The 20,874-nt window shown below is 38.7% G+C and overlaps 1 protein-coding gene and 1 long non-coding RNA gene across 3 annotated transcripts in view; one reads left to right on the forward strand and one right to left on the reverse strand.

Annotated features, from left to right (window-relative positions):
- The window catches only part of Mastl (microtubule associated serine/threonine kinase like), a 49,493-nt gene that overhangs the window by 15,233 nt on the left and 13,386 nt on the right, over nt 1–20,874 (reverse strand). Inside the window, exons 7-9 of one of the 2 annotated variants that reach the window (XM_050152556.1) lie at nt 17,925–18,097; nt 14,275–15,384; nt 13,111–13,249 (exon numbers count right to left, since the gene is read on the reverse strand). In XM_050152556.1, the coding sequence (XP_050008513.1) occupies nt 13,111–13,249; nt 14,275–15,384; nt 17,925–18,097 (1,422 nt within the window). Of the gene's footprint in view, nt 1–13,110; nt 13,250–14,274; nt 15,385–17,924; nt 18,098–20,874 lie in introns of those variants that run through there. The other variant, XM_050152555.1, reaches the window with a different exon arrangement.
- On the forward strand, nt 9,841–19,170 carry LOC126507815 (uncharacterized). Its single transcript, XR_007593644.1, has 5 exons — nt 9,841–10,105; nt 14,622–14,752; nt 16,364–16,432; nt 17,844–18,048; nt 18,926–19,170. It is a non-coding gene; the product is annotated as an uncharacterized lncRNA (long non-coding RNA).

Raw genomic sequence — 20,874 nt, forward strand, 5'->3', positions numbered from 1 at the left:
AAAAAACCAAAAAAAAAAAAAAAAAATCACAACAACAAAAAAAAAAGAATGACAATTTGAAATGATTATTGTATTTTACTTGTTTCACCCAAATTTTGACTAGAGAAACCTCTGGTAATTATTGAATGTCCTAAATAGTGTTTTACTATGTGTTTTGTTGATACAAAAATAAAGCTCTAATCTCACAGGGAGTGAGAGCTATCTGTGGTCAAATTTGAAGTACCATAACTCAGGAACATGAATTCAGTTTGCTTTGAAGAACATGGTCCAGGCTGAAGAGATGGATTAGTGATTAAGAGCACTGGCTGCTCCTCCAGAGGCCCTATTCCATTCCCAGCACCCACATGACAGCGCACAATAATCTGTAACTCCAGCTCCAGGGATCCAGTATCTTCCTCTGGCCTCATATGGTGCACAGACATATATGCAGGCAAAACACCCATACACATAAAATAAAACTAAGTAAAAATGTCAAAAAAGAAAAAGACATGCTCCACGGTAGAAGTGGTTCCATGCGACTGTATTAACTACAGAGCAAAAAGTTGGGGCTGGAGAGATGGCTTAGTGGTTAAGAGCACTGGATGCTGTCCCAGAGGACCTGCGTTCATTTCCCAGCACCCACATGGCAACACACAGCTGTCTAGAAAGGATCAGACACCTCCTCTCTCACACATATATTCAGGCAAAACATAAATGCACCTAAATAAATAAATAAACATTAAAAAGAGAACAAAGTCATAAATCAAGCTTGTCCAAATACACTGATGGTGCCCACAGGTAGGCCATAGAAAAGCAGGAAAAACTCCTTTATAGTTTTCAGATGCTATCTGGTGATATTCTCAAGCTTTAGGACTGGTGAAAGCTAGTGGTTTGCTGAGAATGCACTTTTGATTTTGTCCTATAACACATTTTAGAGGTTTTTATAGTCCAGGATATTAGGTCAGCAACAGGTGGGCAGGGAATGGCTTTCTGAAGCACTAACAATGCCCAAGACAGCTCGACTCTGACCTGTACTATTTACGGCTCCATAACCACTATGTTCAATCAGTTGGTCTTGCAGAATCTTTAACACAGACGTGGACTTTTCTTTCTGGGAAGTTTATTCACCAGTCCCCATAGTGGCCAAATAGTCACATTTTGTGGAGGCAAAGGCCAGATGTTTTTGTCCCACAAGGCTAGGAAGTCTAAAGAATGCTGTCTGAAATAGACCAGACTGAATAGACAGAAGTGCAGTATTGGAGGGAGGAACACTTACTAAAATCATCAAGAAGTAAATCCACCTATTACAATCTGAGTCTGATGTTTTTTTCTTTGTATCTGACATTATAGTATTAATATCCTTACAGTTAAAATCATTAAGAAAATAGGCAAAGTGGTGCATGCCTTTAATTCCAGCACTCAGGAGGAAGAGTCAGGTGGGTTTCTTGAGTTTGAGCTAGCCTAGTCTATACTGCAAGTTCCAGGAGAGCCTGTGTCAATTTCTTTCCAATCCCCTCCCCCCAATTAAGATGGTGGTTAAGGTATGGAGCTCAATTTTTTGGAGTGCTTGCCTTGCATGCTGGGTTCAAGTCCTAGCACTCTAGAACTGGAGGCAGAAAGATTAGAAAGTTCAAAGTTTTCCTTAGCTACATGATGAGTTCAAGGTCAGCCTGAGCTACATGAGATCCGGTCTTGAAATAATAACCGTATGGCTTAAAGAAGTAAAAGTAGCAGCTGAGAGGAACAATCAATTTAACAGACCAGGTTGAATGTATGTTTCCCCATGTGGCTACAGTCCTTTGAACTAAATGCAATGTTTTGTTTGGAGTATTTTATTTTTCCTTTTTCTAGTTTGATTGCATTGCTATGACCTCATGAGGAGTGGCTAGTTCAGACTTTGGGAACGATCAGCTTTAAATATTTAGGTAATTATAACTCCTGTGATTATTAACTATATTTGTCCCTTATTTTGTTATTATATCAGATTTTAATTTAGGGATATAAATGAAAAGGCACAGAAGAAATCAGATAACAATATCATTTTAAATTTTCTTCTAGAAAAATTATCTTTTCCCAGTGTGCCAACTATTATTAGTGACAGGGACAGAAATAAGAGGCTAGGTCTCTTGGAACTGGAGTTATAGAGTTGTGAGCTGCCATGTGTGTGCTGAGAATTGAACCTGAGTCTTCTTAAAGAACACTACTGGTGATCAATTTCCCCAGCCTATTTAAGGAACTTTTAATAAGCTTTAAAAGGTTAACTATGGTAAAATTAAAGTATATGTACATAGTAAGTATGTTTTTTTGTTTGTTTGTTTGTTTGTTTGTTTCGAGACAGGGTTTCTCTGTGGCTTTGGAGCCTGTCCTGGAACTAGCTCTGTAGCCCAGGCTGGTCTCGAACTCACAGAGATCCACCTGCCTCTGCCTCCCGAGTGCTGGGATTAAAGGTGTGCGCCACCATCGCCCGGCAGTAAGTATGTTTTTATTGTTTGTAAACCTATTCATGTTCACTTACCCTTCTAGCTTTGTCTTTATTCCTTTTCTATTTTGAAAAAAAAACTTTTAGTATAAAATACATTTTATTGTAGAAAAATCTGTCCTTAATATGAGATAAAGGTAGTACATCTCAGGCAGACTTCACTGCTGTTTGGAGTCTTTTTTTTTTTTTTTTTAAAGATTTATTATATATACAACATTCTGCCTGCATGTATGCCCACACGCCAGAAGAGGGCGCCAGATCTCATTACAGATGGTTGTGAGCCACCATGTGGTTGCTGGGAATTGAACTCAGGACCTTTGGAAGAGCAGGCAATGCTCTTAACCACTGAGCCATCTCTCCAGCCCCTGCTGTTTGGATTCTTAGAAAGGCTCTTAACATGTTTTTCTTGGTCTTTGAGTTTGAGAGTTAAGGAATGTCTCATTTCCAAAAGAGCTGGCCAAAATAGTAACTGACATTAAGACAAATGTCTTAATTTTGTTTTAGCAAAATACACAGGAGGGGGAAATACTGTCAGACATCTTTCTGTGTTATCCCTGAAGCTGTGATTTCAGACGGAAAAGGGAGGAGCTAACAAATGGTTACTTTTTCCTGGCGGAAACAACGAATAGACTACTGCAAGCAGAGAAAGTGGGAGAGCATCAGAAGTCACAACAGGTAGATTGGGTAGTCGGGAAGCGATGAGAGCACAAGAGCAATTCAGTGAAATGGGGCAGGCAGCACACAGATTGAACTACACAGCTCTACAAGGGGCAAGGAAAGCAGAAGCCTTATCCAAAAGGTGAGCCAGAAAATGCTGAAGAGAATGGCAATCCTATCCAGAGGAGCAGTCCACAGATCCTTCAGTGCAGTTAAGGTTTATGAGACGTGGACGCTAGTGCAATTAATGAGATAGCAGAGAAGCCAATTTTCTATTGTGTAGGACTGAGTTGCACAGGGGCCATATATCAGGAAACAATCGTAAGTCAGTGATCCTAGAATCAACCCACCCTAGCCACAGGACTAAGGGACAGCTGTGGGAGGTAAAGTGGACGGGGTGGGCTGGATGACACATAAGTCAGGGATCCTGGAGTCAACCCGGGCTACACAAGAGAAACAGAGCTGAAACAAAGGTAATCCCAGCATTTGGGATCACACGCCTTTAATCCCAGCACTAGGGAGGTGGAGAGAGAAATATAAGGTAGAAGGAGACAGGAGTTCAGAGTAGTCTGAGGTTTGGTGGAGACAGTTGCAGTCTGAGGATGAAGTCTGAGAAGACAGTCTGAAGACAGGATTGCCCCTTTGGCTTAAGCATTGGTAGAGGTAAAAGACGCTCTAGTGGCTGTCCTTTCTACTTCTCTGATCTTCAGACTCTGGGTTTTTTGTTTTTGTTTTTTTGATTGTTTTGTTTTGTTTTGTTTTGGTTTTCAAGACAGGGTTTCTTTGTGGCTTTTGAACCTGTCCTGGAACTAGCTCGTGTAGACCAGGCTGGGCTGGAATTCAGAGATCCGCCTTCCTCTGCCTCCTGAGTGCTGGGATTAAAGGCATGTGCCACCACCGCCTGGCCTGACTCTGGGTTTTTATTATTAAGACCAACTAGAATTTGTGCTACATGTGGCGCCCAACTTTTGGAGTATGAATTCATGACAAAGCTGTTTGCCTGTGACTTTGAGACCACTGGCATAGGCTGGAGCGACATGTAGTCAGAGTCCTGCCCTACCCGCTAAGTTTTCTTTCTTCTCTCCTGGTAGGCTTTGGACCCCCTTCTTAGGCTGTTGCCAAGCTAGGTAGCTGCCTTAAAATCCAGCCAGGCTTCTGCTGTTCTATGCAGCAGCCATCAGCCTCACATCTTCAACAGCAGCAGCAGAGGAGTTGAGAAAATTGGGAATTTTTAAAGGGAGGAGTTAGTTAAAAGCGAGATTTTTTCCCCATGCTAAAAAATGGGAAAAATTATGATAAAGTAAGTTAGGTCATCGATTACGTAATACATGGTTTACAAATGGAACAATTAAATGAAAGGATAATCAGCTTAACTGGGATTGATATACTGTTAATGATCAGTGTGATAATCACTATTATTTGATAATTCTTGGTTTATCTCTTAAAAAGCTGTTTGGTATGAATTCCAGGATATAGGCCTTAGAAAAATTTAATAAAACAGATCATAAAGATATATGGCTGTAATTATAGAGATTATAAGGTTAGAGAACAACAGCCTAAGGTTTTCAAACAACTAACCTTAAAGGAATTGCCAAATGATAGATATTTCCAAGACTGTGTAAGAGCTGAATGGACATCTGTGGCAATGTTCAGGAGATTCTAGGAAACGAGACTTTCATATGGCATGCATTCACCATTTTGAAGCAGATGTTAAAGTTGTGGTCAACTTGTAATAGAATTATCCCTAAAGACTGGATAGATTTGATTACAATAGTTTTGAAGCCTGGTCCACAATTACAATGGAGGATGTGGTTCAAAGAAGAGGCTAAGACCATAAAACAATGGAGTAGAGCTAGAGGTTCAGAAATCTCCCAAGATCAACTACTTGGAGAAGGAGTTTATGATACTATAGAAAAGCAATCCCCAGATGATGGTCACACCGTGGTTTTATGCTGTGCAGCAGCTTTGAACGTTTGGGAGAAAACTGAAAAAGTAGGAAAGAAGTTTGAATCATTTACTAAATTCATACAGGGCCCCAAAGTAACCTTCATGGATGTCTTACAAAGACTGACTTCAGCAGTAAATAAGAATGATACCAGATTCAGAAGCTAGGCAAATAGTAACTGAATCTCTGGCTTTTGAAAATGCTATTTCTCAATGCAAAATGATAATTGGACCTTTAAAGGCAAGTTCAGCACCTTTGGAAGAATAGATCCAAGACATTATCAATATTTAATCTCATGACCATGTGACCATGATGATTCTTAGATAGGAGAAGTGATTTCCAGAGCTTGAGGAAAAGTTAAAATATCAAGTGTTTCAATTGTGGCAAACTAGGTTACCTTAAAAGAGACTGTAAACAAGGTATTCCTAGAAACAATGGTTTTTCTAAGCATAATCCAAATAGTACGCTCCTCCCTTCTGGATTATGCAAACATTAGTCTAATAAATACAGATCAACAAGGGACAGTAAATGTAACACTTTAGTGTTGGGGGAAACTCTTTGAGGGGCCCCTTGCAGGTCCCTATGCTAAATTCTGTCAGTCATTTCCTTTCATCACAGAGGAAACTCCTCAGAGCAATTAAAAAACCTAATGCCTATTGTAAGAAGCCATAGTACTCTGGATGATAGAACAGCTGTAGAAGAGAGAACAAAAAATTCAGGAAAAAGCTTAAAGCCGCTATTTTGGCAAGCATTTATAAATGAACAAAAAACAAAATTAAAAATATGAATAAATAACATCATTAATGGTCTGGTAGACACAAATAATAATTTCATCAGAGTCTTGACATCCAAATTGGTCTCTTCAGGAGGTAAATGTTCAGCTTTTAGGGATCGCAATCTTATCTCAGGTAAAACAGAGCACAAGATTAGGGTCAGGAGGACAGAGAGGAAAATTAAAGTCATATGTGGCTAATATGGCAATGAATGTGTGGGGACATGATTTTTTTACAGCAAGAGAACACTCAGATTAACATTACCCAAATCTTAGAAACAACCATATATTTACATATATTTCTGGGAAAAATATTGGAAGGTATTGTAAAGAACAGTCACCAATCATTCAGGTTGTATATCACCAGGGCATAACAGCTGCTGATCTTCCAAAGGCACCAAGAGCCCTACCTCCAAAATGGCTGACAGACAAACCTGTATGAGTTGTACAATGGCCTTTAACGAAAGAGAAAATGCAGGCTTTAGAACAGCTGGTACAGGAGTAACTAGATGCTCACCATATTGAAGAATCAACCAGCCCTTGGAATTCTCCTGTATTTGTTGTTAAAAATAAATCTGGAAAATGGAGAATGGTAACAGATTTAAGAGCTGTTAATAAGGTGGTTTAGTGAATGGCCTCTCTACAGTCTGGCACTCCTTTGTCTTCCCTATTGCCTAGAAGATGGCCTCTTATAGTTATTGATTTAAAAAGATTGTTTCTTCACAAGAAAAGGACAGAGAAAAATCTGCCTTAACAGTACCTACTTATAATAATTCTCCACCTACTAGAAGATATCAATGGAGGGTCCTTCCACAGGGAATGCTCATAGCTCCACCTGTGCCAATATTTTGTAAGTCAGTCATTAAAAATAATCCATAAACAATATCGTAAATCTGTAATTTACCATTACATTTTGTTATCTGACTCAAGGACGGATATACTTTAGAAAGGATGTTTGAAGAAGTAAATAAAGTTTTGCCTTGTTGGGCATTACAAATTACAGAGAAAAATTACAGAGAGGGCATTACAAAATACAGAGAGGAAATTCTATCAATTACTTAGGTTATAAAATAGGTTTATTGAAAATTAGAACACAAAAAGCACAAATTAGGAGAGATTGATTGCAGACACTTAAGGATTGCTAGGAGACATTTCTGATCTACTGTTGGGATAATACCCAATCTAATAATTCGTTCAAACAAACCTTAGATGGTGACAAAGACTTAAATAGTCCCACAGAATTAATAGCTGAAGCTGAGAAAGAATTGACTTTGATTAAAGAGATTTAAATAAAGTAGAACAAAGCCTTTATAATTCTGTCCAAAAGTCAGAATTATATGCTATTCTCATGGTACTAAGGGATTTTAAAGAAACTCTCAATATATTTACTGATTTGCAATATGCAAAGAGAGTTGTTTTACATATTCAAACTGCTGAATTTATACCAAATGATACAGAATTGACTTCATATTCATCCAGGTGCAAGACATAATCAGGAATAGGCTTCATCCCATATACATTACACACATCTGATCTCTTATGGGTCTGCCAGGTCCTCTAGCACAAGGTAATACAGAACTTGATCGATTATTGAATGGAAATGTGCTGAAGGCCTCAGAATTTCATAAAAAAAAAATCCTGTCAATAGCAAAGATTGAAAGAGTTTCTATTACATGGCAACAAGCTAAGGAGATTATAAGGAGATATCTTACTTGTCCTTTATATAACCAAAGACTGCTACCTACAGGGAGTAACCCAAAGGGTACTCAAAGGAATGAAATTTGGCAGATGGCTGTATTCCACTTTGTAGAACTTGGAAGATTAAAATATGTACACCACACCATTGATACCTATTCAGGTTTGTAATGGGCAACTGCATTGAGCTTAGAAAAGGCTGATTTACTAGAAGTTATGGCCATTATGGTTATATCTCCACAAATAAAGACAGGCAATGGTCCAGCATACATCTCTAAGAAAATGAAACAGTTTTGCTTATTATAATATAAAACACATTACAGGTATACCAAACAATCCTACAGGTCAGGTCAGGCAGTTATGGAAAGATCAAATTGAATTATATGGGATATGTCAAACAAACAGAAAGGGATTGCTAATACCCCCAGAAATAGATTGTATAATGCTTTATTGACCTTGAATTTTCTTAATGCTAATGAGAAAGGAACAATGGCAACAGAGAGACATTGGATAATAGAAAAATCTTCTGAATTAAATCAGTCAGTGTATTTCAAGGATGTGTTGACCTGAGAATAGAAACCAGGAGATGTGCTACACTGGGGAAGGATTTCGCTCTTGTTTCCATAGGAGAAGAAAAGCTATGGTTACCACCAAAATTAGTAAAGATTAGGTTTGAAAAGAGAAACCTCTTGAGAAAGAAATGAGAACTCATCCACAGAGGTGACAATCATACAGGTGGTAAGAAAAAAGTCGAGATGCCTTGGACATCTAGATGGCTAAAGAAGAAAAGACAGCTATCTAGAAAGGATCACCAAGCAAAGAGAAATTTGACTTGTAGTACCATATCCTCTGAAGGGTAAAATTTCATTACCTCAACACACACACACACACACACACACACACACACACACACACACACACACACACATTTCAGTATAATAGTAAACCTAAATCACTTAAAAATCATTAGAGTTGGACAATGGCTATCCTTCTCTAAACTCAAGCATATTGTTATAAGAAAAATTCAATGTTTCTGTCTCATATCAGGATCCATCTGGTATGGGACAGAAAGAAGAAAGAATTTAGGCAAAATTTTACTTCTTCCCATACCTATTTTTGTCTCTATAGTATCTTTTTCTTGAATATATGGCTACATGAATAATGTTTGAGTTTTCCACAATGAACAATAAATTTTCCTGCAGTAATCTTTGAAGTTTCTAGGAAGAAGATGGGGCCCAACAACAACCATTCCACCTATTAGATAATGATGTCATAAAGCTGATATTACCACTTTAAGATTGGTTTTCGGTTACAGGCTGCTCAAGATGGTTCCAACTTGGTTAGCTGAGATGGTGCACCTTTTTGTAATGATCTGGCTAGAACTTCAAATTAGAACTTCAGAAAAACCCTACCGACTACTCAGAGACTATTTGCAATTATACCAGACAGTAATCTTAAAACTTAACCATCATTTTAGTTTTTACAGGATTCCATAGAAATAAATCGCCCCCATGACAGTTTGAAGTAATTCTAGAAGACCAAGTACCCTCTCCCAACAAAGTTTGTACTCTGGGTTAGGAGATCTAGAAGGTATTAGGGGTGATTATAAGTAGTCTAGGGTTTGGGATTGGGGGTGAAAATTAAGTAGGCTCAGTGATCTCTTTTCAAAAAGAAAAATGGGAGACTGGATGGGATAATAGGTAAAATAATAATAGTGAGTAATATAACACTTGTGAGCTATTATTTATAGACAGTTTACATTGCTATAAATTCTTGTATAATGATACAAATTCAATTATATTTGTTATATTCAATATGGCCCTATTTCTGTTTACAATATTTGTTCAACTGTGCAGTTATTTTGTCATATTGTATGCATACTGTTTCTATCTCTGCTTAAGATATTTTGTATCATATTTCACTATACATTTCTACCTCTGATCAAGATACTTACATATATTGTTTACATTTTGAGGTCATTTTCCTCATTTTCTGCACAGTTGTTTATTTTAATATGAAATCTTAGTCTTTAAACTATATAGGTATTAAGAATTATAGGAAAAAAAAAGAATTATAGGAGCTTTTTTTCTCCTATACTGGCCTTTGGTCAAAGAACTGCCCCTGCCTCCACCACTGATGAAATGAGCAGTGTCTGATGGAGGTGGGTCTTGTATTTATCTGTTGCTTTCATTGGTTAATTAATAAAGAAAACTGCTTGGCCCTAATAGGACAGAAAATTAGGTAGGCGGAGTAGACAGAACAGAATGCTGGAAGAAGCCGAGTCAGGAGTTGCCATGATTCTCCCACCCGACACAGCCTCAGGTTAAGATCTTCCCTGGAAAGCCACCTTGTGGGCTACACAGATTATTAGAAATGGGTTAGATCAATATGCAAGAGCTAGCCAATAAGAGGCTGGAACTAATGAGCCAGGCAGTGTTTAAAAGAACACAGTTTCGGGGAAAGATAGCCGTGCGGGAGCTGGTGGTGGGAGACAGCCCTGCCACTCCTATTACAACAAGTGTCCAGACAGGACAAGCAGGATACAGACAAAAAGACTGTCAAACCTTATCAAGACAGGGTAAGACAATTTTTCAATTTTTTTCCTGCCTCTGAAAATGCTCTGTCAGTTACTCTAGGCCTTAGCCAAAGTTGGTTGCCCCAACATTGCAAATGAGACTTTGGGTTATTGTCCAGGTAGCAGATTGTCTCTATTATTTATTGCACCTTTTGGAAGTTGTTTGATTGCACTTCCTGTTTACTTAAGCAATATCATTTCCCTTCTCAGGTCTTTGATCAGGTTGAAGACTAGACAGTTATAGTTACTTTCCTCCCAAGCCAAGCCACTTCTAATATAAGACTTATATTCCATAGGATGGATAACTGGTGAAACATTGAGTATATGCTTCTTGCTTGATATTGTTTATGCTGGTTGTGATTCTAATTTTTATACTTGATATTTGTTCTTACTGTATATAGCTTTGTATTGGGTTTATAACTCTCTTATTTAGACAGATATTTAGTAACTGTTTAACCTGCCTTTCTCAAGTACTGCAAGGTACCTGGAATTTAGAGTATTTGTCCATGCTTATCTTGCAGTTCCTATTATATAAATCCAGAGGATAAAAGAACTGTTAAAGTTGTACAACTCTTAACTGTTTTAGTTGCTTTGTTCATTGCTGTGACCATAAAATGAGGTTAAATTCTGCGGCCTGAACAGAAGTTTAGGGCTAACTTTGTAGTCACAAGCACTTTAGCACAGACTAAGGTGGGCTTCTCTGCATCAGTGAGACTGCAAAGGCAAAACCACTGGAGCTGCAGATGTGGCCCAGTGGTAAAGCTCTTCCTTAGGGAATATTTAAGGACTTTTTTTTTCTTTTTTTAAAAAAACCGTCAGCCCCAAAGTGAACAAACATAAAAGAAATGGTTACATGCTCCACAGTGTTTACTCCCCTACACCAGACCTACACTTTGAAATGTATGTTGTGAAAAATGCATATTTGTGTGTGTATGGCAGTATGTACACATGTGGTCATGTCAAAGGTTCATGTAAAATGTCTTCTTATATGCCTAAGTTTTTGAAATAGGGTCTCTGGCTAAACCTGCAACTCACTGCTCTGTTAAGACCTCAGGCCAGCATGACCCCAGATCCTCCTGTCTGTCAGGCTAAGATCATAGGCATTGGCCACCATACCCCCTTCCTCACTTTAGGCTCATTTTTATGTGGATTACTTGTGGGATCTGAACTCGGGTCCTTATGCTTGTGTGCCCAACACTGCACTAACTGAGCCATCTATCTTCTCAGCCCGCGTTATTTCTTCTTTCCATTTGACCACTTTAAATGCTATATGGCAAAGAGATGTCATGTATTCCTTTATCTATATAGCAAAGAAATGTATTCATTTAAAACATTTACTTGACAGGTGTAGTGACACATGCATGTAATCCCAGGACTTACAAGGGAGAGGCAGAAGGATCTCTAAGTTTGAGGCCAGGCTGGTCTACACAGTAAGACTGAAGGGACACTAGCTCACTAGAGCATGTGGTTCTGGCAGGCCTTGCTACAACTATTGAGGAGTCCAGGAATAGAATATAGAAATAAAGGGTCCAGTCCAGGGACACAGAAATATAAAGTTGCAAGCACAAACACATTTTGAAAGAAAAAAAAATAAAGTTGGCAGCCACTGTTAACCTTTAACAACACTTTCTGCCTTAAAAGCAGACATCCTGGCAGCCACTGTGTACAGAGGTAAACCTTTTTAACAATTATCTCCTGCTTTCCAGCTTCCCAGCTAGGCAGGTACTGGGGACAAAGGTTAGCTTCTAACTGTTGCCTCTATGGGACCCTCTGCTTGCATTCCCTTAATTTTTAACTGTACGCTATGTGACTCTACTCTCTGCCCTGCATTCTTTCAGAGACAGTGAAAAGCGGCTGTGTCAGCCACAGGCTTTCGTAAACACGCTAAGTTAACATTCCAACATCCTGTAACCAAAAGTTGTAAAACTTAAAATATAATGTGACTTTAAGTCTGACCTCAAGTTTGTAAAAACTCTTTGACCCACACACCTGGTACTTGATTTTACTATAAGAGGAGGCTCAAAATCAGCCCCCATTGCCAGAGCTACAGAAGCCCAGTCTCCGGTCGTGGTCATAACTATAGCTGATAAGTTTTGTGTGCCCCATAGTGTTTTTCCCCCCTGGTTTAATAGACTTGGGTGATTTGTGCCCCCATCACTGCATGCCCCTGGACCCCATCAGGTGTATTCCCTTATTTGACTACTTCTGAGGCTGACTACCAAAGCCCAGCAATCAGAAGCTCCCTTTGGCTCACCTAATTAACATGCCCAATTAAAATTAAACAGCTTATCCTAACAGGGAGTTTCCCCTTTACCTTTATAACCGCCATCTGTCCGTGTGCGGCGTCTGGCGTCTCTCTCCTCTCTATCCAGAGGTGTCCTTTGTCCCTCCAGGATAAATATACACACCGCCTCTCCTTGGTCCCCTTCTCCCTCATCTTCCAGCTCCTTTACCACCCCATCCTAGCACATTTTAACACACGTCTCCTCTTCCCCCCCCCCCTTTTTTTTTGTTTTGTTTTTCGAGACAGGGTTTCTCTGCAGCTTTGGAGCCTGTCCTAGAACTAGCTCTGTAGACCAGATCTGTGTGCTGCAGCCTCCCAAGTGCTGGGATTAAAGGCATGCACCACCACTACCCGGTCCCCTTTTCTCTTCTTCAGAATGATGCCTGCAAGATAACTTGCTGCTGTTTTCAGAGTCAGAAAGTAGCCACTTTAACTTTTCTTTCCTGCTTAATGAATGATCTCTCCGTGCAATCAGGTTTGGGTGTGGCTTGTGCAGGAGTCCCCTTCAAAGACCCCGCCTTCAACCAGCAACAGAAGTAAACAAATAAAAAAAAACCCAGGCCACATTATGGATGTTAGAGGACAATTTCTGGGAGAAGAAGAACCATGTGAGTTCTAGGGATTGAACACAGATCATCAAAGAAATTTAAAACAATTTCACATAAAAGGGTAATGCAGCCATTGGTAAAAATTCAAAACCTAAGACACACAGTCTGTACCTTACCATGGGCTGTACCCAGTAAGAGCTCGGGTGCCAGGTAATCTGGAGTTCCCAGAATTCGTCCATCATCCACTGGGGCTGCCCCTCTCCTCACACTCTTTGGAGTTCTGTATGATGTTCCTAGCTTGACTTGATTTGGAGTCTGTTAATTCAAGAAGAGTTCAAGATACAACAAATATTAATTTCTTTTAGATGAACAAAAGCATTGAAGCAACAACAAAAAGCCTCTAGGTATAAATGACACATTCAAAACCTTGACTATGGATTTGAAAATAGACTCTTTGGTTACAATTATGAAAAGGTCCATATATAATAAAATTCAATAGTTCAGATAACATCAATCATTTCAATAAGATGACTTTAAAAGAAAAACATTTAAAAATACCCAAGAATAAAATTTTCTTTTCTTTTGAGATAGTTTTACTATATAGCCCATATTGATTTCAAACCTATGATCCTACTGCCTTAGCTTTTAAGAGTTAAGATTATGGGATTATAGCAAGGTATGCTGTCTAAGAAAAGTATCTTGACAGTCTGGATTGATACAAAGAATAAGAAAAGCCATGGCTGACAAATGATTGAATTATTAAGACAACCTGTAAGAGCTGTCTCACAAGTGTCTGTCACCTCTTGTACTGAGTCATACTTAAAAGGCTTTAAGGTAATTGCTACTTAACAACCACCCTTTAAAAGAAGTATGAGGGGCTTTTATCCCTTACAGGGAGTTGGAAAATAGAGTCTGAGGTTAAGGGACATCTAAGCCCTTAAAGGAAAACATAAATCTTATAACCTAAATTTGGAGCTTAATCTTTTTATAATGATTCTTTAAGGGAATAAAAGAAATAGAATTTTTGGCTTATACAAGTATAGCGAATAAAGACAAATAATCAAAATATATATGTTGGAGGATAAGATAGATTTCAATTTCATATTTCAAAGTACTTGTTAAGGTCAGTGAAAATATGTATTTTCTTAGAAAAGCATAGTTATTCAACTGTTATGATTAATACACATTACTATCAGCTTTAAATTTATATGTGAAAAATCTCCAGCAATCCATTGGAGATCAAAATTGTATAATTCATAGCATATAACCTAGCTGAGAGGCAAGAGTGTCTTTAGGTTGTTACTCTAACATCCAAACAGTGCCAGCGAACTATAGTATACCTGATGTGACACATAGGATCTTCCTCTCTGAGTCGGGGTCACAGCCATGGGATAGGAGCCACTGTAATCACAGGAAATGTCCATAGCGTCTAAAGAAGTTATGCTCATCTTGGATGGTTCTGAATTATTGGATGCATTAATATGGCTGTTAAAGCTTCTAAAAGCTACAACATTTGTTTTGCAGGTTAGCGGTTTTAATGCCTGTAAAGAGGGAGCTAACATTTGGCTATTATCTTGGATAGAAGTATGACAATCATCTTTTGACAAGTTTTCTTGGCAGTTTGATAATACAAGTGGATCTTCAATATTTGATTCTTCAAAACAGCATTCTTTGTTGCTTTTATCAGGTTCTGAGGTCTGAATTTCAAGTGAACTTTCCATCATGGAAATTTCAGGAAAAGATGAATCTGAATCCACAGTTTTCGGAGCTCTCCCCTCAACAGGACACGCAGCGTGAGAACTCGGGCAGTCCTTCTTGGTAGTCATCTCACAGTCTGCATCTAGTTCAGACAGAAGGTTTTTTGCTATCATTGGTATACGTAATTCTTCAGGGGTTTGTTTGTCAGTAAAATAGGTGACAAAGTTCTCCTTATTAGCACAGTCATTTTGCTGACTTCTGTCTACTGAGAGCCTAAGACTCCGAACTTCAGTAGTTAGGCCCGTAGTTTGATTTGCATAGCAACCTATCATTCCCTTGCTATGCTTACACTCTGTACAGTTTTTTTTGCTTTGTATAATTTCCCGACAAGGACTAGAGTCAACCAAATGGAAATTTCTTTTAAAATTTCTTTTACCAAGGTGTTCTTCAGACATACCACTAGAATTTCCAGCCCACTGATCAGACTGAAGGAAACCAGGCTGTCTCATATCAATGGTCATGTTCTCATTATTTACATTCAGTTCTCTCCCTTCCCAAGAGACTCCCTCAGAGAAGCATTTTCTAGGGAGGCTCACGTGGTGGCTTCTCGTGGCAGGGATGGCACTGCTGTCATGAATGGGAGAAAGCGCTAATTCAAGATCTGTTTTTGTCTCAATGGCACTTGTAGATTTTGTATAAGGTATTTCCACTGCATTCCAGCTCATTGTACAGTCTGATGACTTGGTACTTTCCTAAGAGGAGGAAAATGCTACTTTTAGTTATGGACCTTAAATTCTTTAATAACTTCTATTTTATGACCACTTACATGAGATCAGTAATCTAATGAACTAGAATGCTTCCTTTCTTGTTTTTAAATGAGACAGAAGAATTGTAATAAGAGAACTAAAAACAATTATAGCATAAGCTTACTATACTACATTACTTATAATTACATTGTTTCAAATAAAACACTGGTCAAAATTTAAATAAATTATGTACTAATACTTATTTTGATGCCATATTACATAGTAAATAAGAAAAATTCATAGAATATATTTAGGCAAATTTAAGGTAGGGCTACATTATAAATAGAGTACATTATCTGTTTTGCAGTAGAGGTGATGGAAGAAGGTCATTGGTTAAATAAAGAAACTGCCTTGGCCCTTATAGGACAGAAAATTAGGTAGGCGGAGTAAACAGAACAGAATGCTGGGAGGAAGAGGAAGTGAGCTCAGACACCATGCTCCCCTCTCCCGGGTAGCCGCGATGAAGCTCCGACATAGGCTAGAATCTTCCCGGTAAGCGCACCTCGGTGCTACAGACATTAATAGAAATAGGCCAGGCAGTGTTTAAGTGAATACAGTTTGTGTTGTTATTTCGGGGTATAAGCTAGCCAGGTGGCCAGGAGCCAGACTGTGGGAAGAGGCCCGCAGCTCCTACTACATAGAGGTATGGTGATTCTGTTTAAAACAACACAAAATGCAAGAGTTTAAAATCTAGTTCACTGAAAAATTAGAGGGCAAACATAGATATTGTAAACATGTATCCCTATGTAAACAATAAAATAAAAACAGAAATAACTAGGAACTAAAATCCATTGTTGGGGATATAACTCAGTGGTAGAGTACTTTCTAACAAACAAAAATAAATAAACTAATAAAAGAAAATCATCAAGAAGATCAATTGACACTGCATCAAAACAAACGCTTTTCTTTCTTTTCTCTTTTTGAGATAACTTCATGTACCTCAGGCTTGACTTAAACTGTGTAGCAAGAAGATAAGCCTGTGCTGGAATTACAGGTATGGTCACCAGGCCCAGTTTGTATGATGCTGGGAATTAATCCCATAGTGTTGTGCCTGCTAGGCACGCACTGTACCAACTGAGGTAGAAGCCTTTCTTGAAGACCGAATTGAAATATCTGAGGATACGTGTGTCAGAACTTAGTACCGACACCGGTACATGGTGACTAGGATTTTTTTAAAGGACACTTTCATAGCATGAATCTTCAGCAATCTCTAGTACTGCCTTTTCTTTTTTTGTTAACCTCTTGGTATTACTGGGGACTGAACCCAGAATCATATGAAACAAGTACTCTACCACAAAGATACAGCCCACCCTTAACAGTGTGTATTTTTATGCATAAACACCCCACCCTTAACAGTATGTGTTTTTATGTATAAACATCAAACTTTAATAACTACCATTAATTTATGTAGTAGTGAGGAATACTTAGTTCTAAGTAAAAGGAAGATTTCTGAATTACAATTCACTGGTTTTCTGGTATAGAAATGGATGAACCTAGGGATCAGCATAGTATCACACTCATATGATCATAACTGTCTACTACATACTACTATATTCTCATCATTGCATTCTTCAGTACAGAACTAAGTGGGGGAAGGGGAGAGGGAAGCTATGCACAGACAGAGTGCACATCATGATCTCTAGAATACAAAAGGGATTAACCTTTTGTAGGAACCTGTTTACTTTATAGCATATAGTATCTATAGCACAGCTGAAAAAGAAAAAAGATCACGAGATCTTGCCTTATCTATGTTTGATTTTGCTCTAAAAACATAAATCTCCAACAACGAGGAAGGTCATATTTCTGAAAATAAGCAAATATAACCTAAATTACTTTATTAAATGAAAGACTTATTTTCATTTTTATCAACCTTCTTTGGAGGAGAACTTAACTATAATTTTCTATCTAAGTTCCTATCACCTTTTGTATTTATTAGCACTAATAACTTTATAGAAAAAGCAAAAACAAATTAAGTAAAATAATTTAAAGTACATCCATCCATTTGGATAACAACTGCCCTGGAATATATACTATTAAGGACATATTACTATAAACTTTATGGTCTAAAAGTTATTTCTGAAGAGTTTCCATTCCATTTAATGAGAAATTGGTGGGAAATAGTACAGGAGACATTATGAGCTTTAAAACTATGTAGGTAAACAAACAACGAACAATTATTCCTGTGTTTATTACAGAAGGAAATTAAAAAGTCTGACAGGAAGCCAAACATTTTCTATTGGTTTACTTAATACTTAATCACTCATCATACTTTAAGCAAGACTCTTATCATAACTGAATAAGAAATGAAATAAAGATATTAAAAGAATTTGACAGAATGTCCAGAAAAATAAAGAGCTTTTATAATGCTGCCACTGTGCCCATATGACAATGCCACTTCCTCATAGGTTTTACACGGATAGGCACGGCGCGGCTATCACTGGTTCCACCTGTACCACCAGCTGGGCTTCCTCAGATGCCCTCCTCACCTGGCAGTCTCTTTCCCACTTGGGACTGCTGTGGCACTCTGACTCCACACTGGACACGAAGGTCTGGGACTGACTGCTAGTGTCCGAGATGCCCAGCCTTTTCCTGCACTGGAGCAGACTGGAGGTCAGGCATTTCACAGGGGCTTCTGCATTGGATGCAAGTCTTTCAAGGCCTCGGGGGAAAAATACTTATTTATTTTCACAGCTATTAGTTCTTTATGAAACTTGACTCTTTCCAGGTAACTGCATATTACATTACATATGATAACTATTGTAAACATTATCTAGTCCCCAAGGATGGTAGTGTGCCTGATATGATTCTTATTACATTCAGATTCATGAATTATTTCACATGTAGGCAAAACTCCAACAGTTATAACAAAAGAAAATCCATTTACATTTGTAAAATAAAAGCCAGGAGAAGGAAATTTAAATATAACTAGAAGGAAATTTATTTTGAGTTATATGATTTATTTTAGAGTTATAAATAAAGGACAATTTACTGGAGTGCATTATTGAAATATGCTATAAGCTTAGAATGTTACCAGATTTATCCAGATCAATTTATGTTTAATTAAAACTGTAGCAGTAATGGAGATGTTGAAATTTATGATGCTCATCAGTGTGAATTACACAAAGCCATAGGCATTTGCTTCATTTATTTATTTATTTATTTATTTATTTATTTATTTATTTATTTGCAGTGCTCAGGATTGTACCCATGGCAGTGTATATATTTAACAAACATTCTACCAATGTTCACACTTATACCTCCATAGGGAATTTTGTTACATGATGGAAAACTGCCTGCCTGCCAGTGTGCAGTGCAATAAGGCAGTACCTAGAGTATACTTGCCCCCTCCATCCTATGTCAGGAGCCATTTCCCCCTATCATTACAGGAACCATCACCCTGGGGAGTCTGCAGGGAACCTCACACCCATAATTATGTTCTATTGACAGAATCTGTCCCCCACCCAATTAACTGTTAATCTGTTAGCAGAACACGCCTCATATTCCAGCTACCCAGGGAACCAGGTGTGGCAACTTGTGACTCTTGGCCTACCTGACCGAGCTACGTGACCGGAACCACGCGGCCTGCGAGATCCCGTACCCTGCCCCCCATTCCTTACCATATATAAACTGTAACCCGTCCCTAATAAAGGGGAGGCTTTGACAAATCTGCTTGGCCTCCTTCTTCTATCTTAGCTCATTCCCTTCCAGGTAGCGCCCCTCCGTGACCCTGGAATAACTGATTGCAGGGTGGGTTACAAACCCCTAGACTGAGTAGCCCACCCAACGCAATCGACAGTGGCGCTTGAACAGGTTAGAAATGGTTACTCCTTAGCTGTGTGCGTGTTCATTCGAGCTGGAGGCAGAGAGTCTGGGCAGGCACCATGTACCATCATCATCATCATCATCATCATCATCATCATCTTCGTATGTAGTTTCTGATTTTTTTTTTTTTTTTTTTTGGTTTTTCAAGACATGGTTTCTCTGTGTAGCTTTGGAGTCTGTCATGGAACTTACTCTGTAGACCAGGCTGGCCTCAAACTCACAGAGATCTGCCTGTCTCTGCCTCCTGAGTACTAGGATTAAAGGTGTACACTACCGCCACCTGGCATATTTTCTGAATTTTAGTTTATTTTTATTTTATATGTATAGGTGTTTTGCTTGCATGTGTTTCTGGACATCATGTGCATGCCTAGTACCCACTGAGGTCAGAAAGCATGTTAAGATATCCTAGAACTGGACTTACAGACGGTTGTGAGCTGCCATGTGGCAGCTGGGAATTGAAGCCAGATCCTCTGGAAAAGCAGCCAGTGCCGTAACTGCTGAGTCATCTTTCCATGTTTTTTAAAGATAAGATCTCTCACAGGCTAAGAGTTACGCAAGCAGGATAGGCTGGCTGACCAGTCAGCCCAAGGGATCCCTGTCTGTTTCTGTAGTTCTGGGATTACAAAAGCACCATCATGTCCTTTACAAGAGATTTTTTTTTTTTTTTTTTTTTAAACATAAGCATCTACAGTCAGCTTTCTTTTTTTTTTTTTAAGATTTATTTATTTATTATGTATACAACATTCCTTCCATGTATTTTTGCATTCCAGAAGAGGGCACCAGATCTCATTATAGATGGCTGTGAGCCACCATGTGGTTGCTGGGAATTGAACTCAGGACCTCTGGAAGAGCAGTCAGTGCTCTTAACCTCTGAGCCATCTCTCCAGCCCTCAAGTGGTTTTGCATACAGAATAAAGGTCCTCACTTTACTTTCAATTAAACACAGACAATTGTGCTTCTACTGAATTACGTAGACATCTGAAGATTTTATATATCTGTAAAAATGCGTATTGTGGTGACCTGAATGAGAATGATCTACATTGGCTCATGTTTGGTCAGTTGGTCCCCAGTTGGTAGAAGTGTTTGGAAGGATTTAGTTGTAGCCTTAAAGAAGGAGGTGTGTCACAGGGACAGACTGAGGTTTCAAGCTGAGACAAGATGTTCTCAGCTTCTTGCTTGTAAAGATGTGACCACACAACTATTGCTCAAGCCACTATGTCCCAGCTCTGCCATTAACACCTCTAACCTCTAGAACCAGAAGCCCAGTGAGACTGTCTTGAAATAAAATGTGAGAAGATGCTGGGGTTGTGACTTGGAGGCAGAACACTGGGATGCACAAGGCCTGAGTTCCGTCACCTGCAGCAGACACACACACACACACACACACACACACACACGACATTAACATAATCAGTATTACATTTTACAATTAGGAACAGAATTTCCAAGTCCATCTAACCCAACTTAATTTTTCATACACAAATCCTCTAGGTGGATCAAGTTGGCCTCGAACTCAGAGATCCACCTGTTTTTGGTGTTGCTATTAAAGGTGTGTGCCACTATACCCAGCATTTTCTCTTAAATGCAAAAATACACTTACTTTGAAACACGTTG

The sequence above is a fragment of the Alexandromys fortis genome, unplaced genomic scaffold (genome assembly GCF_014885135.2).
Source record: "Alexandromys fortis isolate MF-2015 unplaced genomic scaffold, M_Fortis_MF-2015_v1.1 scaffold_54, whole genome shotgun sequence".
NCBI lineage: Eukaryota > Metazoa > Chordata > Mammalia > Rodentia > Cricetidae > Alexandromys > Alexandromys fortis.